Here is a 17,844-nt window from a genome sequence, read left to right on the forward strand (position 1 = left end):
CTCTTCTCTGGTTTGCAGCTCCCATCTCCTCTACCTTCCAAGACCATGCATGTTATGCTGAAGTTCTTCTAACCCAAGTGGAATGCCAAAAACACCGTCTACTTTCTCATGACAAAACCAGTATTTTATATATTCATTCAGCTTATTGACAATGTACATGAAGGTAGGTATCCACTTTTCCAAGTCAAATATAATACATGCTTGTATGTCATACCCTTCAGAAATAATTAATACTAATATTCATGATGCTGAAGGAATTCTTCCTTTGGCTTCATCTGGATCACAGTTTGGTGATGTTTTGAGGCATAAAAATTTATACACTTTTAACTATGCAAGTGTGAAAGTTATTATTAGGCATATCAATCCCTACTTTTTTATACAAACCTTTTAAATACCGGGTGCTGAAGCGTAATTCTGTGCTTTGTGGGCAAATGCATCCATTTATTATTTTCAGCTCTCCTGCCTTTTGTGTCTCTTGACTAAAGTACAGCAAAAGATTAAAATAGAAGCACCTAAAGCTTTCTCATATGTTGCTCATTATTTCCCCTTCCATTCACTCCCATCTTTAAATGAAGAGAGCTCCTTCTATTTCAAAATACTCTCAAATTAAAATATTTTAATTATTTTATTGCTCTTTTTCTTTGAATTTTTGTCTTATCTGCTTTTGCCCACTTCACATCAGAAACAGAAATCACAACAGATTACAAGTATTCCAATAATTCATGAAACAACATACCTTTACGAGAACTATCTGCTTTAATTTTTCATGCTTTTGCCCAGAAGTGCACACCATGAAAGCCATGAAAATTCCCTTCCTGACTGGCTGTGGTTAACTCGAACATGAAAATTCTGTTCAATATTTTTCATTGCTTTATAAGTTGAACTAGCCATATTTCTTGTACGTAAATTTTATACCATTTCAGGTTACATTAACCATCTCACTTCATTAAATAACAAATCATGAGTTCTGCAAAAGGTGCATCTCCTCTCTTCAGACATCCTTTCCAAATAGTTAACTAAAGCACTAGGCAAATCCTTCTATTTTCTTTTCTTTTAATGCAATTTGTAATCCTTTCCTTTTAATTAATTCTTTTAATCTGGTTCCAGAAGAAGAGCATCTTCCCCTTTTACCTCTTTTAACCAGACTACTTGCCATTTTGTAGACAGGCCCATCTCAAAAATTGCAAATTATAGCTGACTCTGCAGTAGAAAACAAGTAAAAATATACATTTTCAATATAGGAATCATTCTATCTGATAGTATCCTGGGTTGCAGTTATTTGTAAATATTTACACTCAATGAAGACCTTCCATCTCCTCCCCAGTTTTCCTTAAATCTTCAGATCCTCAGAATCTTTCACCTAAGACATTGCTCTGGCATAAGAAAAGCCAAGAATCATATTTCTAGCCAATATTGCTACAAATTTAGAAGTGTACCTCCCATTTCTTGATATTTATTTCTACTACAAAAAGATAGATTTTGAACATAATTAGGAAGTTCTTCAGCCATCAAACTAGTCTAAATGCTAAATGAACATAAGAGCACTCACGTCAATAAATCCCATAAAATAAAATTGCACATTCTTAAACCCCCAGAAGCAATGTTATTTGAAACTATGACTGCATATGGAAAATAGGTCAAAACCTGCACTTTTATTATAATTGTTTATTGGTATGCAATTATCTGAACATTACTTTTTCCCATTCACGAAAACAACAGGCAAGGAACACATCTTCTTGAAGAGTTTACAGCCGCTGTACATGACAAGCAGATGAAAAACAGCAAGCCTTTTTATAAATTACTTCTAAAATACTCCTGACTCTGTACACTGTAACTTATAGCAGGTGTGATATGTTAGAAGAGGTGTATGCCACTTAACCACCTTATTTAGTCCAAGAATCTCTAAAGGAATACTCAGAGAATTTAATCAAAAAGTCTAATTTTCTCTACAGAGGGAAGTTAGGGTTTTTAATTTAGCTGTCTAGTTTAGTTCCTTGTACTAGGCTTTGTGAATAATTGTCTATTACTCACACTAGGTTGTAAAACTCAATTAATTGGAAATAATCTTCAAGAAGATTGGATGAATGACCATGAAATCTCACCTGTATTTTGTGCAGGTAGAGTTTTGATGTGAAGGATCTGGTGGATTAAGTGTGATTCTTGGCGAGACCTGAGCTGATAGCAAAAATCCCGAAGCTAGGATAATGAGTGCTACAGCAGTACCTAAAAATACAGATAAAGAACAATGTGACACTTTTCACCAGAGCACATGAAATAGTTCTCTACTGAGCTGAGCTCTGCTTGGGAAAGCAAGGCACCCCATCACTATGAATACAGCATTCCCTAAGGAGTTGTGATGAGAACCTAAGAAAAACACCCTTTGCTACATCCACATCCTAAATTAGGTTAGATATTAAAGTCAAGTACAGCAGCTTTCACGTCCAGATACCAAATTAGTAGGTTGAGACTCTTTTAATCTGTGTAATTGACAGCTGCTTGAATGAACAGGTATTATTGTCTTTGACGTTGAAAATAATGTTGTAAAGGTAGAATTTTTAGTGGCTTTGAAATCACCATACTTCTCTCCATTCCCACACCCAGACTTGCAGGCTTTTCTGTAAAACAGAAAGTAGCATCAGCTTTTTCATTGACTCCACTTCCCTTTGTGAAACTAGGGAAATTTGACTTTTCATAAAAACACCACCAGAAAGTGCAACATATCTTGTTTCAAAGAGTACACATAACATTTGCTGGGAAAAAGTCCCCTTCCATCTTTTTGCTTCCGTTTCCCCCAGCAAATTCCTTGTGCACAAGCTGAACAAAATGACGAGAGGAAAATGACAAAAAAGGTTCACACTTTGTGCAACAGGCCATCACTGCAATGTAACTCCTGCCTTATTTGCCACATACACAATATACTGCATCATTTTAATGAAAACTGATAAACCTCACTACTCACATTACTACTGCAACTGCCTCAAACTCAGACTTATAAAACTTTACCTCTTGCTACTTGATGACACATTGAGATCTGTGTTGTATAAAAGTTTACAAACACACTGAGTATATGAAAACGTTTCTCAGAGATAAAAATAGTATCTAAAGTACCAAGATTTATATAATAATGTTGTCTGTGAATATGCCTGTGCAGCAGCCATGGCCAATAGGCAGGAATGGCTGTACCACACACTGACCTGAACAGAGGCAACTAAGACCTTAAACTCAGTCACAAACTGTATGTGCAGAAAGGACCTTCCCACCATAAAATATTCCATACTGGGCTCTCTTCTAGCTATGGCTGCTAGGTACACTAATAATCACAGTTTTCAGGGCAGGCTGGATATTGCACTAGATGTCCTGCACTTTCCAAATGCCATATGCCAGACAGCAAATATATTTAGACAGGGTCTATAATCTTACTTATATTCATTCTAAATATGCTCTGTCTTTTAAGTTAATCAAATATACTCACTTCCAGTATCACTGTAAATACCTTGTTTCTTTGGAAAAGTTCTGAATATGTACACTTGGCAAATGAAGTTTAATATATTTTTATTCTGTGGACGTTTTGTTATGATGAACAAAACTAAACAATCACAGTACATCATTAGCTCAGATGGGAAAAATAAAAAGGAAATTTCCTGAAGATATTTGAGATCCTCTCCGTTAAAAAAAGAGATACAAATTCTACAATGCCCAAGTACCTTTCAAATTGACAATTTCTGAAGGGAAAGAAGAAAACACAACTAAAATTAATAATATACTTGTCGTCATTCCTGCATGTTTTCCAACTAACAGCTAACAGCTTTGAAGAAAGAAACTAACTGAAGAAAAAGAGTAGAAGAAAGATAAAGAAATTATAAAGATAAGATTAAGAAAAATATAAAATGGACAAGACACTAAGACAAATCAGTAATTTGGGGGCTTTTTTCAGAAATTTTATTCAGAAATTTTCAGAAACTATAATTTTTCATAATGCTATTCTGGAAGGCAAATTTTTCAAAGTTTATAATATTTTGAGAATGATAAAGATATAATTAATGAAATCTAAAACATGTCTGCCAAATGTTTTCAGAAAGCAGGAAAAGTTGCACAAGATTACAAAACTAAATTGTAGTAATCAAATCAAAATATAGCTTTTAATCAAAATATTAATGTTACTCTCTAATGATTATTCTTCTAGGTTTTTATCTAATAAATATCTAATCAATTAGCCTTTATTAAAAAAACAAAGCTCCACATCCTTGCAGCAGCAGGCAAAAGCAGTAGTTTTGTCTTCATTTTATGCAGTGGGACACTGGGGCATACCTGGCTTCCCCAAAGACCAGAGAAGCTGCCAGTAATAACTCAGTGTAAATTGTAATGTCCTTAGAAATGCAAACCAAAGTAGAGCAGTAAGATATGTTTACCCTGTGAGAAAACTCAGCACAGAATACAAATCCATCAGTAGATTTAGTAATGACCATTCTATTACACAGCCCTCTTGCTAAGGAGAACACATCATACCCACCACTACCCAAATCAAATGTTGCATGACAAAATCTAACCAGTACAGAGGGATGATGTATGATTTCATGACTGCCATTATTTGTATTATCCTTAAGGAGGGACTGTAGGATAAAACCACAGCAAGCACTAGAGCTTGGCTTGTGACACTGCAGACGTAGGGCCGGCAACCAGCCATAAAAAAAGACCACTTTTACTAAACAATTACTTTGTGTCCAAACATCATTAACAAATAACCCTGTAGAGCATTATGCTCCATTGTTAATTCTGTGTCTTATTGCTATATCCTCTTCTGATCCATGATGAACATGCTTTGTAAGAGACATTTTTATCAACATTTAAGATGTGCTACCTTTGAATATGTTAAGTAAAGCCAAAAAGCAATGAGCTCTGATAATATGAAAAGTCCATATTGGTTATCACAGCTATACAGCTGAAGCAATAAACTCTCTGATGGGGCTGGCCAGATATATGAGATTATTGGGGCCAAATAATAAATCTATCAATCAATCAATACTCTGTTTCAACAGGCATTAAAGGAGAGGCAGCACCCAAGAATCAGAAGTGTCATTGGAGAGCCTGGAGAGATCCACACGACATAAAGACAAGACAACAGACTGTCTGGAGGCACAGGAGGACTTATAGGGGAGATATATTGTAACTGATGTGGAACTAAAAGTAACTAAAAGTAACAAATTTTTCCCCCATCTTTAAAATTTGAGAAACATGCTTTGAGTAACTGTGCTGCTCTGCCTATATAAACATTCAAATACTCAAGTGTAGATTAACTCTACTGAAAGCTGGGAATTGCACATCCAGTGCAATGGCAGCTGGTGTCCCCCTCTGCTGTGTTGCACACTAGAAATCTGGATCCTTGACAGCAACAGCAGAACAAAATATGAAGACATTAAACCTTTACAAGCTAAATACTTGTGAACATTATTTCAAGTGGAGCAAGAACAGTTTCTCCTTACAAAACCCTGTTCTTGTAAACATCTCAACCTTCCAGACATTCAGCCAGAGGCAAGTTTTGGTCACAGATCACTTCAGCAAAAAGGAGCACATAAGGCAGGACCAAGCAGGGAATTACCATCCTAATAGCAGGACACACTGATCACGGGAAGGCCGCTTGCTCTGCCTTTGCCTGCTTTCAAGAAAAGACTATGTGATGAGTTATGGTGTTTGAATATTCGGACAAAATGTACAAAACCAGAATTCTGTCTTCGCATATCTCATACAGGAGGTGAATTAAAATCACATTAATGTATGTAAGGTATTTACTGCACTGTATCTGAGGTAACTATGCAGAGAACTGCATTACTTTTTACAAAGTGTTGCAATGGCTATTCAATATGCTTTCTCTGGTACACCTTCATCAGATGGTTCTGAATTCCAATTAATAAGCCCAAAGTTGCATATGAGATTTAAAAACTAACCACCTGTGAAGTTCCAGGCATTTGATTCCTTAAACTGGAAAAAAAAAAGCTGAATGAAAACATAGTCAAACATGGCTTCAAGGAGAAAGTAACCTGAAAAAATAACATGCTGTCACTTTTAAATTAGCCTCTAGCTGTGGTATTTTACTAACAGTCTTGAAAACCTGTATGATTTCAGAGAGAAGATGGCATCAACACTGTAATTTTAAAGACGACTACTTTGAAAACAATTGCACTTGAAATTTTATTTTCCTTTCATTAATAATTATGAAGAAAATACAATACACTAATAAAACACTCACCTGTTAAGCTACCAAGTGTAAGTTTCCGGCGACCCATTCTTTCAACAAGCCAGACTCCCACAAGAGTAAAAATAAAGTTTATAAATGCTGTCAGTGCAGCCAGCCAGATGGCAAGCCTGTCATCTTCCACTCCTGACATCTGCAAAATGGTAGCACTGTAGTACCTGTGAAGTGACAGACAAATAAGAATACCAGTTATTTCAATTTGGCTCATGTTATAGTTTCTGATTTAATTTGAAAATGATCATAACAAATATCAAGTGCATAATACATATGAAGACTGACACACAATCACCCTGGGAAATCAGCATAACCAAGGCATAACTTGCACCTGACTAAAGTTTTGACTGGAGAACATCAAGAGATGAACTGCCATTTTCTTGGCTGTTTATATTTTCAATGGTCAATCATATTCTGTTAGAAATGGTGTTTGCATTTTTAATTTAAATTAATCTGCCTTTCACATCCATCCATTGCTTTGTGCTCTTTTGGGGATTTTAGCAGTCTGTATATTGTCTAGGAAAAGGCAGCTCAAAATCAAATAGATTTTCAGTCCTCTTAAAGGTCATACCGAACTAATCTACAGCATCCAACATGCTGCAAGTGACACTTGCATCCTCTTGGTTTTAGGTTTTGCAGTCTTATTTCAGTGCCTCTCAAGTGCACAAAAACCCTCTCTATGGCATTACTTTCGTCTTAACCAGAAAATGATTGCTTTGAAATGCCTTAGCACCACACTGTGGATGTGAATCTGCACCCAACAGGAGCATTTGACAGAATGTTCTACTTCTTTCTAAACGGAATCAATCGTTCCACACAAACAATAACTCATAAAAAATTGAACTGAGCAAAATGAAAAGAGAGGGGAAAGGAAGCCTTCTACCATTTTTTTACAGCAATCAAATGAACATAGACTTTGTGCCCATGTTCTCAGGGAGAGGTAAGTAAATGCCCAAGGAAACACAAGTACTTTTGTTGATGTTGTAGAAGCACTTTTCAGCTTCTATTAATGTATACTGACTGAAATAATGAATATTCAAGCCCTTGAACACCTTGCAGTTGACAGGCTATCACACAGGAATAGCTATCAAAAATGTCAAAGCTTGGGTTTTTTTGTCCTTGGTCAGTATGTAACTTGCTTTAATGTCCCTTTGTTGTCTTGATGTCCTAGCCTCAGGAATGTCAGTGATTCCCATTCCTCTACACAAAGCACATTCTGCTTTTTACTTCAAATCAATAACTTGTGATGGGCAATATGCTGAGATGCCATTTAAGACACTATCATGACTATGCTGGATGTTACTCTTCACCCATGAGGCATTTAGGTTCTCCCAGCCCCCTTCCTCAACTCCTCTTCCCCAGTGCAGCCATCTGAGGCAATGCCTGCACAAACAGCTGGTGCTGCAGCAGGACACAGGCTCCAGAGTGAACCTGGGACTGAGGACCCAGCACCTACAGGCGGTTCTGAGCCAGGCTCAGTCTCTGCCCACCCCACAGCGACTGCAGTGACCCACCCAGGCTCAGCTCCTGTCAGAGCTGCACACTGAGATCCCAGCAAGGCTGTGACTCTTGGGGAGGGAACATTCACAGACGGATAGAAGGACAGACATCAAAACGCCAACATTAACGTGTCCTCGCTTCTTAACACTCGAAATTAAATTGCTAACTGTCTGTCAAAACTTACATAGTACTGCACTGTTTCAGCCACCAACATGATTCAGCCTCTGATTTCCCAATACATGTTTCTTTTTCTGCATAAGGGTAGGAAAGCAACAAATGTCAAGTGTTGGCCTGCTGACACCGACTATGAAACTCCTATTTACTTCCACCAGACAAGGCTTCAGGAAGCCACATTTAACTCCACACGTCTAAATCTTTTTAAAACCCAATTCTACTGGGAAGTCAGAAATTGCCAGTTGTCAGCAGCAACGTATAATGTCTGCCTATACAGTCAAAAAAAAGCAAAGAATAAGGAATCACATAAAAGCATGTAGATGTCTATTGCCTACTCCATACAAACAGGCACCTTTTGCCCTAATCATTCCTTCTGGTTGCTTATTGCACTCACAGGTTATGTATTTTCCAATAGAAGCTTACTATTTATCCATAAATAAACAATGTATTTCATTTCTGTGGAAAACAAACCAGGGAACTTTAGAATCTGCAAATCTAAATGCCAAGCTACAAAAGCCCGGGTGTTGAACATAGCTATGTGATGTTCATAGTTATTACAGCATAGCAACCTAATTTCAGAAATTTAAAAGGGCACTTATATAGATTATGACATCTACTAAATATATTTGCTTTTCTTCACCTGTTTCAGCATGCCCATTTTTAATACTAGTCTGTGCTGCCCTGCCTGTATATTAATGTAACAAAACATCAGTCTTTTCAAGTTCTTCCTGACAAGGGAAAAAACCTATGTGATAGGAAAAGGCTAAATTGTGATATTATACAAACACAGCTAATACTGCAAGTCCTGTAGGGAATACAGCTTCAGTGACAAAGTTGTGCAATGCTAGCTTATTTTCTAAAATAGAAAGAAAATTTAAAACACATGTGCATCCTTGGAACTTTTAAGCAAATACTGTATCTTAGAAAGCAAATAAATACATGAAATTACAAAGCCACACAAAGTAACTGAGTTGGATATATATAGAAAGATTTTTAATATTGTTTTCTGAGGATGTCAAAATTATCAAGAAATTCAACATTATGAATTGTTCTATCAAAAGTTGCTGTACATTGAAGAAAAATACACCCAGAATCACTTCCACATTCAAGCCTCCTCAGACTAATCCTTTGACTATGTACTGAAAATGCACAGTTTTGAAGGAAATCAAGTACCCAAAATAATTTCCCATCCCTTTTTTCTTTTAATGAGTCAGGGTTTTTTTAAAAGCAACAATGTCAAATGTTTAAAGAAAAGGATAATTTCTGCCCTTCAAGCAGGTCTTACAGATAGTTCTGGATGCATCAGGGCTCCTACCTTAGCATCTTCAGCAGCAGAGAAGCTGCTCACCACGCCAGGCTTTGTAGATCCCAGGGAAAATAAATGTATGTCAATAAGGAGCTATCACTGCTCTGAGTGTCCCAAACTTCCACAAGATGCTGTTCCAGCCCACCTGTCATACCAAGTCCACCCCAACAAAGCTTCTGCTTAAGGATTTCAGCCTTTTTGGACATAATTTATAATTCTTGTAAAAGTAATTCATCTAAGGCTCTCTTTATAGAAACCTGAGGAGCTCTTCAAGAAAAAGGCTGCTATATCATCTCTACATATATAATGGATTTTTCAAAATCAGTACCTGGGAGGCAACCTGGGGAGCTGTCACTGTGCACTTAAATGAAACCTTCAAATTCCCTGCTTGGCAGTAATGGTGTATTGTATTATACATGCTTTCAGCATAGACTGAAATGTCATAATGAATGCCACTTATTACAATCAATATATTATGGTAATAAAAACACCCAGAATTTTACTGCTTGACAGATAACTATTTACATCCAATAGGTTCTCTGATTCAGCATGTGTTATCCATGTACAAGCTATGTGAAAAGGATCTAAAAATTACCATATAATTATGGTAATTAAGAAAACACTGGATTTTTTTTTGTGTGTCCAAACAGACTAAACTCTATAGCTATTAAGTGAAGTAAGTGTACCAGTGTTTGACAGGGATTAAAAATATCTTTAGAGGATTAAGATCACCAAGATACACAAAGAAATCAATTTCCTTAGGTTACCACAGTACTGTCACACACCTACTGGGTCACATGAAAATACTGTTGCAGTATCTGCTGTGAGATTGGAAAAAAATTCCTTTTGTATTTTTTAAATTTATTTGCTCTGCACCAGATACCTCTCTGACAACAGTCAGTGTGCTTTTCACATTCAGTTATTTCACCAACTTTTGTGCGTCCTTCCCAGGTCTCACCTGAAACTAAAGGGGACAGAAATTGTTTTTTTCTTCATAACAGAAAAATGGTAAAACATAAAGAAGAGTTGGATCTATTTATGAAAAAAAAATACTAGGCAAGAAAATAATAACGAACTATATATTAGTCTGCAAAAAAGTTGTCTGCAAATTTTTTCAGACAGAACCCCATTGTTAAAATCCATTAAAGAGGCAGGTTGAATTTATTGAAGAGGCAAACTGAAAAGTAATAGGCAGAGCTGAAAATTAAATGAAAGCACTGAAAGGAACAAAGTCTTTATCATCCTCCTCCTCTTCCCAAAACAGAGATCAGTTTCCAGCACGGAAGAAATAGGTTGGAGTCATTAACACCTGTATGTCTGCACTGCAAAAAATGCAAAGTAACGGCAACTTTTTCGCCTTGTCTTTAGTGCCTTTACTCAATATATGAGTGCCTAAATCTTCATCAGAACCTTTATGAAAAGAAATCACCACTGCCATCCCTATTTTATAAATGGAGACCACTGGGGCTTTGGGGAAAGAGAAGGAAGAAGAACGGCTATTTGCAGTTATCCACCAGTATTAACTGCAGCAGAATAATGACACTCCAGAGTCTCAATGCAGGTAAGTGCTGTCTGCAAATTAGTAAGTATAAAAGCAGGGAAAGAAAATCCCTCAGGTGTTTCACAAAACATACCTTGTTCAATTATTCATTTATTCTGACAATTTCAGTTAAATTTAAATTAGGTTTAATATTCCAGGGTATTCTAATCCCTGCCGTAAGTTCTCTGGGATCCCAAAAAATGAAATCAGTCCTCATTAAAATCAATAGACCTGCAGAATTCACATAGTACTAAAAAAAATTAAAAATCAAGCTAGCCCCTGTGTTTAAAGCCAAGGCCAGCAGCAAACAATGGGACTGTAGACACAGTAGTCTCACAAGAGCTAGGAGCCAGCACGCTTAGAGTAAGGAGAACTTGAAAGGCAGGTTTAGATTAGATATTAGGATCAAATTCCTTCCTGTGAGGCTGGTGAGGCACTGGAACAGTTGCCCAGAGAAGCTGTGGGCACCCCATCCCTGAAAGTGTTCAAGGCCAGATTGGGTGGGGCTTTGAGCAACCTGGTCTAGTGGAAGGTGTCACTGCCCATGGCAGAGGGTTGGAACTGGATGGTGTTTATGGCCCCTTCCAACCCAAAGCATTCTATGATTTATGCTTTTCAATTTTAATTAGAAGAGGTTGCATTAAATTTTTTTTTCTTGCATAGCTTAACAGGCAAGAGAATGGGTTGCACTTCTGGAAAGGCACGAGGATGCAAAGCAGACAAAGCTAATTTAACCACAAGTAAAGCTACTGAGATGACAAACTGTCTTCCTGAAAAGAAATGAAATGGAAAAAAATATAACCAATATCAGACTCCATTGCTAGAGACACGGGGCTGGACAAAGGGCAGGAGATTTGAGAAAGCCAAGAGTTAAAGACTCAGTGAGAAAAACCTCTTCTGCAAGGTGAGACTGGGGAGGGCCCTGGCACATGGGGCAGGGCAGAAGTGCCCAAACAGAGCAACACAGGCACAGCAGCCTCTGCCACTGCTCCACCAGTGCACCTCCTCCAGGGAGGAGCACTTAAAGCCCCTGCGATGGCCTCAACTCATACATCCAATGTTGGAATAAAAGCAGGAAGCCTTCTTCAACAATGTTGCATTAAATATACACTTTCTTTTCATTCTTAATTAGCCTGTTACAACACCAGAAACACACACACACACAGGAAAAAAAACCTTAAAAACCACTTGGCACCAATCCCACATTCATTCAGGGAGATCTCCACGATGAGCAATGAGAAATAGCAGCATGCATATGTGCACACGAGTGCACTGTAGCTGCAGTCACTACTGGGCACAATGCCCTTACTAGTAACAATTTTAAGCATATGTCCTATGCTTAATTAAAAAAAAAAAAAAGTTTCTGGGAAATAACTGGCACAAAAGTCTTTCCTGGACTTCAATGCACAGATATACCCATATTACCAAAAGTCATTTCAGGACTGTTTACAAAATAGACCCAAAAGGGTAATTCTGGAGTGACTCCATCTGAGCTTGTATTTGTGCTGGCAAATAAGATCCTTTACAGGAGTACAGGTTTTGGCAGAAAATATCCTAATTTGACAACCTCAACTGACCATTCTAAATCTGCATTCAGGAATTCATAGTTTTAGATTTTTCTGGGACCAAATTCTAAGAAATAGCAGGTGTTCAGGGTCTTTCAAATCCATGCCACTCACTTGTGGCACTTAAATTGAAATTTCTAAATCAAATCTCAAGTTTTAATATTAATATAATCAAATATTACTCTTGTGATATATTTCAGACATACAATGCACACAGTCTAGATCTCAACAGACTTCTATATTCCCCTTGCTTAGAAAACAAAAGTAATTGCACAGCAAACTTAAGTGTGTGCAGCGTGAATATTAATTCAGCAGTGTCTGCTTGTATTACACTTTTTTTTTTGTTTCCCTTTGTCCCATCTGTTCTAGCAGAGAAAGAAAAAAGTCATGGCAGACCCAAAAAAAATCTTGTGGTGGAATCACCAATGTAGACAATTTTTTCATTTCATGTTCAGGATGGGAAAAACCGTAGGATTTATGTTAGCATATAAATTACAATAAAAAACCCAAAGGATTTAATTTCTGATGTCTGAATGATTAATCTACCTGAATGCAGCACTTGGATAATGCTTTTGAAATTTCCTCTTCAGTTTCAACAGTAAAAGTTGTCAGAATAGAATTCTTTCCCTCTCACTTATTGAAAATGAATCTGCAATGAATCCCAATTACACATTTCTGCTTTTCTGCCAATAAACAAAGAATCAGTCTGAATTTTTGATGCTTTAACCTGAGAATTCCATTAGATCTCTTCCTACCCATGCTGCTTCACTCTGTGTCCTGACTATGCTTTGTAGAGATGCTCTGCTTACAGCAGAGGTAAGAACTGGACTATAATTCCCAGTCCAAAAACTTTAATAGAAAAATATATCAGCTGTAAAGACTCAGAACAAGCTTTTAGTACCACTAGAGAACCACTTGCAGGAGCTGAGCTTCTTTCAGCAATTTTACCAGTGGAAACTGAATTTACTCATTCCTCCAAGGATTTAGCTTTTAGCTTGCACTTTCTTATTTGTCATGAGTGCAAATACATTTCAGCAGTGCTGTGAAGTTGGTGACTTCTGCACCAGTTGCCGTTCATAAATGGTAAGAATAATTATTGTTAAAGCAGCTACGAAACAAACCTCTAGCAGAGGGCTACAATGCATTTCTAATGTACTGTGAGAAACATGTTCCAACATAGCCTGCACAATGGAAGCAAAGCAATGTGCTGTGAACCTGCTGCCTGTTGGAAGGGACAAACACATTGTTCTTCTCTCCAATACAAAACGTAGCAATTAAGCCCCACATCAAAATTGTTACAGCTATATAAAGCACTGCAAAGACTAATGTAATACAGAGCTAAAGGCTAATGTAATAGAGTTAGATTCCCTACAGTGCAGAATAGTAACCTTTTAATCTATGAACCATATGCTGGACAACAGATTTGTTTGATAATCCCTGGAGTGTATTACACTTTATATATTTCTATTCAACAGGGAAATTCCGCTCTAAATTTATACAGACCATGTTACAGTGTTCTTTAAAAGTTATATATAACTTAACCACATAGCAGAGAACTTGTTGCCTCCATTTACTGCTATGTCTTATGTATTTACATATACTTGGCATTTAAAATTCAGTCAAGTTGCTAAAAAACAATATAAAACAAAATTTAAGAAAAGTTGAATGGAAATTTCAACACAAAGTCAATAGACAGCTGAAAAGATTTTATGCTGGATATTTTTAAGAGTCCCTTTTGAAAATATATTTTACCTTCTCTCTGAAATAAATCACTGTTACTTAGAAACATCTAATAAAGGATAGATACAGAACAGTCTTTGTGTTTAACTGCTTTGAGCAAATACTTTCCACTTCCACAGTTATGCTTTGCTACCTACAGGTAAAGATTGCTTTCAAGTTTATAATTTCCTTGTTGTAACTAATTAAGCTGCCAAGTTTTAAATCCCTGGCAGCTTATCCAATTCAAACCAATTATTCTATGTGCAAGGACAGCTTGAGTATATTAAATTTATGTTCTCTGTCCTTCAGAATTCATCATGGGAGCTCAATGCCAAGATCAAAAGATTAATATTAATCTCACTTCTATAAATTTGTAACCTTGGAAATGTAATTTAATTTCTTCATATTTGTTTCTTCTCTGCAAAGTTTTAAACACCTTTCCACGTTTCTCATGAGAAGATTCATACGTGGATAATACTTGAAAACAGCCAGAAAAGAAAAGGCAGACAAAGTGGTGTTGATCACTTCTCCTTATGCTCACCATAGGTACACTGTGGAGGTGTGTGTTACAGTTCAGAAATACGTTGGACAGAGGGAAATGTCCAAAAGTGGGAGGTGAAGACTCAGGTTATTCCTCAGGGCAATGAAAATGAAATCCACGCCTTTCTTTTTAAGTGATAATAAGCTAAAATTGTCTTTTGCTACCTTTCAGACTCTGATTAAGAAAGTGCTGTCAAGGTCATCTTCCTCTCCATATGAGGAGCCTCTTCTGGAAAGAATGACTGGACAGACTGGCTCTGCTTTGAACATAACATGCAACAATTCTCTTCAGCGTTGATATGTTCAAGTGACAAGTACTTGGAAAATGCTTCAAGCATCAGCACTAAGCCCTGCACTTGGCAAACACTAATCACAAGAGCAAAGTGAAGAAAATTAAAGGTATTCTTTCTTAATTAAAGAAATGGAGACAAAGAATAAGGAAGAATAATTATACATTTCTTTAGCTGTGTATTAATGCTACAACATAGTGAAAAATTAATTTAATTATAACCACACTATACAATGTGTTTTAGACCCATCGATGTATATATTTCCTCACTGGAAACCAATTTAATGTTCCAAACAGTAACACCCAGGGTGCCACAATTCTCAGCCAGGTACAGAACAAAGGGCCTCATTGGGAGTTAAGCAGAATATGCTGCTGAAATAAAGATTTATTATACACACCTTAGTATGATGAGAAGGCCCTGTGATTCCCCACGTTTATACTTCAATATACCAAAGTATACATTCAATATATACATCTACAAAAAACTGAAGATTTAACAGTGCTGAAAATAAAATATGCAGGTAGTCTGCTGCATATTATATAGGAAGTTTCCCTCTTTGAGTTCTAACATCATTTTAAAACATCAAAGATCTGATTTCTGATAGTATCAAACTCGGTGAGAGTATTAACAGGAGCACAGTGAAAGGAATAAAATTAATTAGTTTTTCTAGTAGCTTTTTCTCACAACCTTCTCTAACAACATTTTTGCTTATACCTTTACTCATCTTATTACTCATTGAGCAATGCCACCTGTCCTTGAACTAAAGCTAAAATAAAAAATCAAAACTTTCACATAAAAAATTTTCAACACTTTCTTGTTCTATCAAAACCACTTACTTGTCCAAATAATACTAGGTTGCCCTACAGCTTGATTTTGCTTTATAAAATCAATGCACTGTATCCTATTTATCCCATTTTCTTTTATCTAACTATTCTTCACACTTTAATTAATTTCTCTTTTTGCTTGCACTCCTGTATTCAATAATTTCTAACAGTAATCTCTTGAACCAAGAGCTGTTCTGCTCTACATTTCTACACCACTTAGTGCAGCACTATCCTGCTTCTCAAATAAGCATTTAAAATGCAATAATTACACAAATACATTTTATTAGCCTTGAGGTCAGCTACCACAAAATTGTTCATTTAATGAAACAGCTTTATGTTTTCCTGTATTCATATGCTAATAGTAATTATTGCTGTCAATGGATATAATGGTCTCCCTTTCTGAAACTTCCTATGATTCAGCTATTCCTGGACTGGGGAAGGAACTCTCAAAACTTCTCTAACACACTAGATATTGTACTTTATTTTCTTCTATTTTTTTTTTAAACAATAGCAAGTATATAAAATACAACATAACTTATACAGAAAGCCAGAGAAGTCAAACATTCAAATTATGGAATTAGAAAAGAGGAAAAAAAGTCCTATCATCACACTGACTGTGCCATTACCTTATCTGTGAGATGAATTGTGTTTTATACAGTAATTGTTTTTATACATATTTTTCAACGCTCAACCACCCTCAGCAGGTAAGAACAAATGGCAACCTATGCAAGGTTTGTTTAGAACAATCTTATGGGTTTTATGTTAATAATGTGGTAAGCAGCAAACAGCATAATATTGCCTGAGGCAAAGGTAATTCAGCCCTAGCACATTCAAAAGAGTAATTACTGTACTGGTTTTGAATAGAATTTTTTAAAAACCCAGAAAAATGTATTACCAAAAATGGATAGAATAACTTTGATTTTTCCTTCTGGACTTTGTTTCTTTCTTTAATGATGATGGTGATGATGTGTTCAGTGCTTGTAGACTGCAATGTTTGTTAATTCCTTTCAGTTTATATTCACAGTTCATCCAGTAGGTTTTACTGAAATACTTGTCTGATAAATGCCTCTCACTTCTGATTAGACACGTTACTTGGAAATCAGAATGAAATTTTTATTGAGATAAAAGTATAGAACTGTATAGAAACTCAAGTGAGAATATAGATGTGTTGGTTAAGGTCTCTAGAGGAAGTCAATCTCCTTGACAGCTTTAACTCAAATCCCACAACTGGGATTTTGCTCTGAAATGTCACACTGAACAAAAATTTACTTTACAGTTGAGAGTTTCCATGTCAGGTATCTAGAGAACTTAGGGGCATACAAGAACTGTCACTGAAATATTTTAATGAAGTAGCAATTACAGGGCAACAGGCATCAGCTTTCAGACAGTCAAGTCTTCCCAGAGGTCCTTTTAGAAATAGCAACCTTAGCTAAAAACAGCATCTTGACCTGACAGCTCGGTGACAGAAGACAACTGCCATCATGGCATGCAAGACAGATGATAGTCTGTTTCACAGAGAATTCTGCATCAGGCAGTTGAGCACTGTGACTGTGTATCCTCACTGCATTGGCTCTGTTGGTCTCCTAAGGAAGGAAGACTCCAGAAATAACACTGGAATAAAAGCCCTTTTCTTCTCAAAGTGGCCAAGAGAATTCATCCCAGAAGGGCAGGAATAGTAAAGCCAAGAGGAGAAAACTCATCACATAAATGAGGTTTCTATGAATTTCATTGGCACACAGGAAAGATCCTCTTGCCTGAGGAAATTACAGTTAGCAGTCCTGAGCAAGATTTCATTTACAAGAGAATCAAAAGGCAAACGGAAGATGGAGATCTACAAAAATATGAAGCAGCAGCAGTTCACCGAGCACTTGACTTATGAGGCAAGGGAAGAGTAAAAAATCTTCTCAAGCAAAGTAGTCCATAAATAGGCTTTTCCCCTTTTTGAGGGAAAAGTCCTGACTAAAGGTAATTCACCTAAATGCTGAGAGAATGTTTCCACATTTTGCACTATTTTTCTGGCCCTATTAACTTCTTCAAATATGGCCTAAAATGTTTGGAGCAAATTTCTTATGAAACTACTTATTATATAGAGAGAGATATATAGATAGATATATCTTAAAGCATATATTTTATTTATTTATT

The 17,844-nt window shown here is 36.5% G+C and overlaps 1 protein-coding gene across 1 annotated transcript in view; it reads right to left on the reverse strand.

Annotated features, from left to right (window-relative positions):
• Positions 1-17,844, reverse strand: part of SLC2A13 (solute carrier family 2 member 13) — a 141,097-nt gene that overhangs the window by 37,783 nt on the left and 85,470 nt on the right. Inside the window, exons 5-6 of the mRNA XM_014868975.2 lie at positions 6,245-6,408; positions 2,103-2,223 (exon numbers count right to left, since the gene is read on the reverse strand). Coding sequence (XP_014724461.1) covers positions 2,103-2,223; positions 6,245-6,408 — 285 coding nt within the window. The remainder of the gene's footprint in view (positions 1-2,102; positions 2,224-6,244; positions 6,409-17,844) is intronic.

The sequence above is a fragment of the Sturnus vulgaris genome, chromosome 5, assembly GCF_052056855.1.
Source record: "Sturnus vulgaris isolate bStuVul1 chromosome 5, bStuVul1.hap1, whole genome shotgun sequence".
NCBI lineage: Eukaryota > Metazoa > Chordata > Aves > Passeriformes > Sturnidae > Sturnus > Sturnus vulgaris.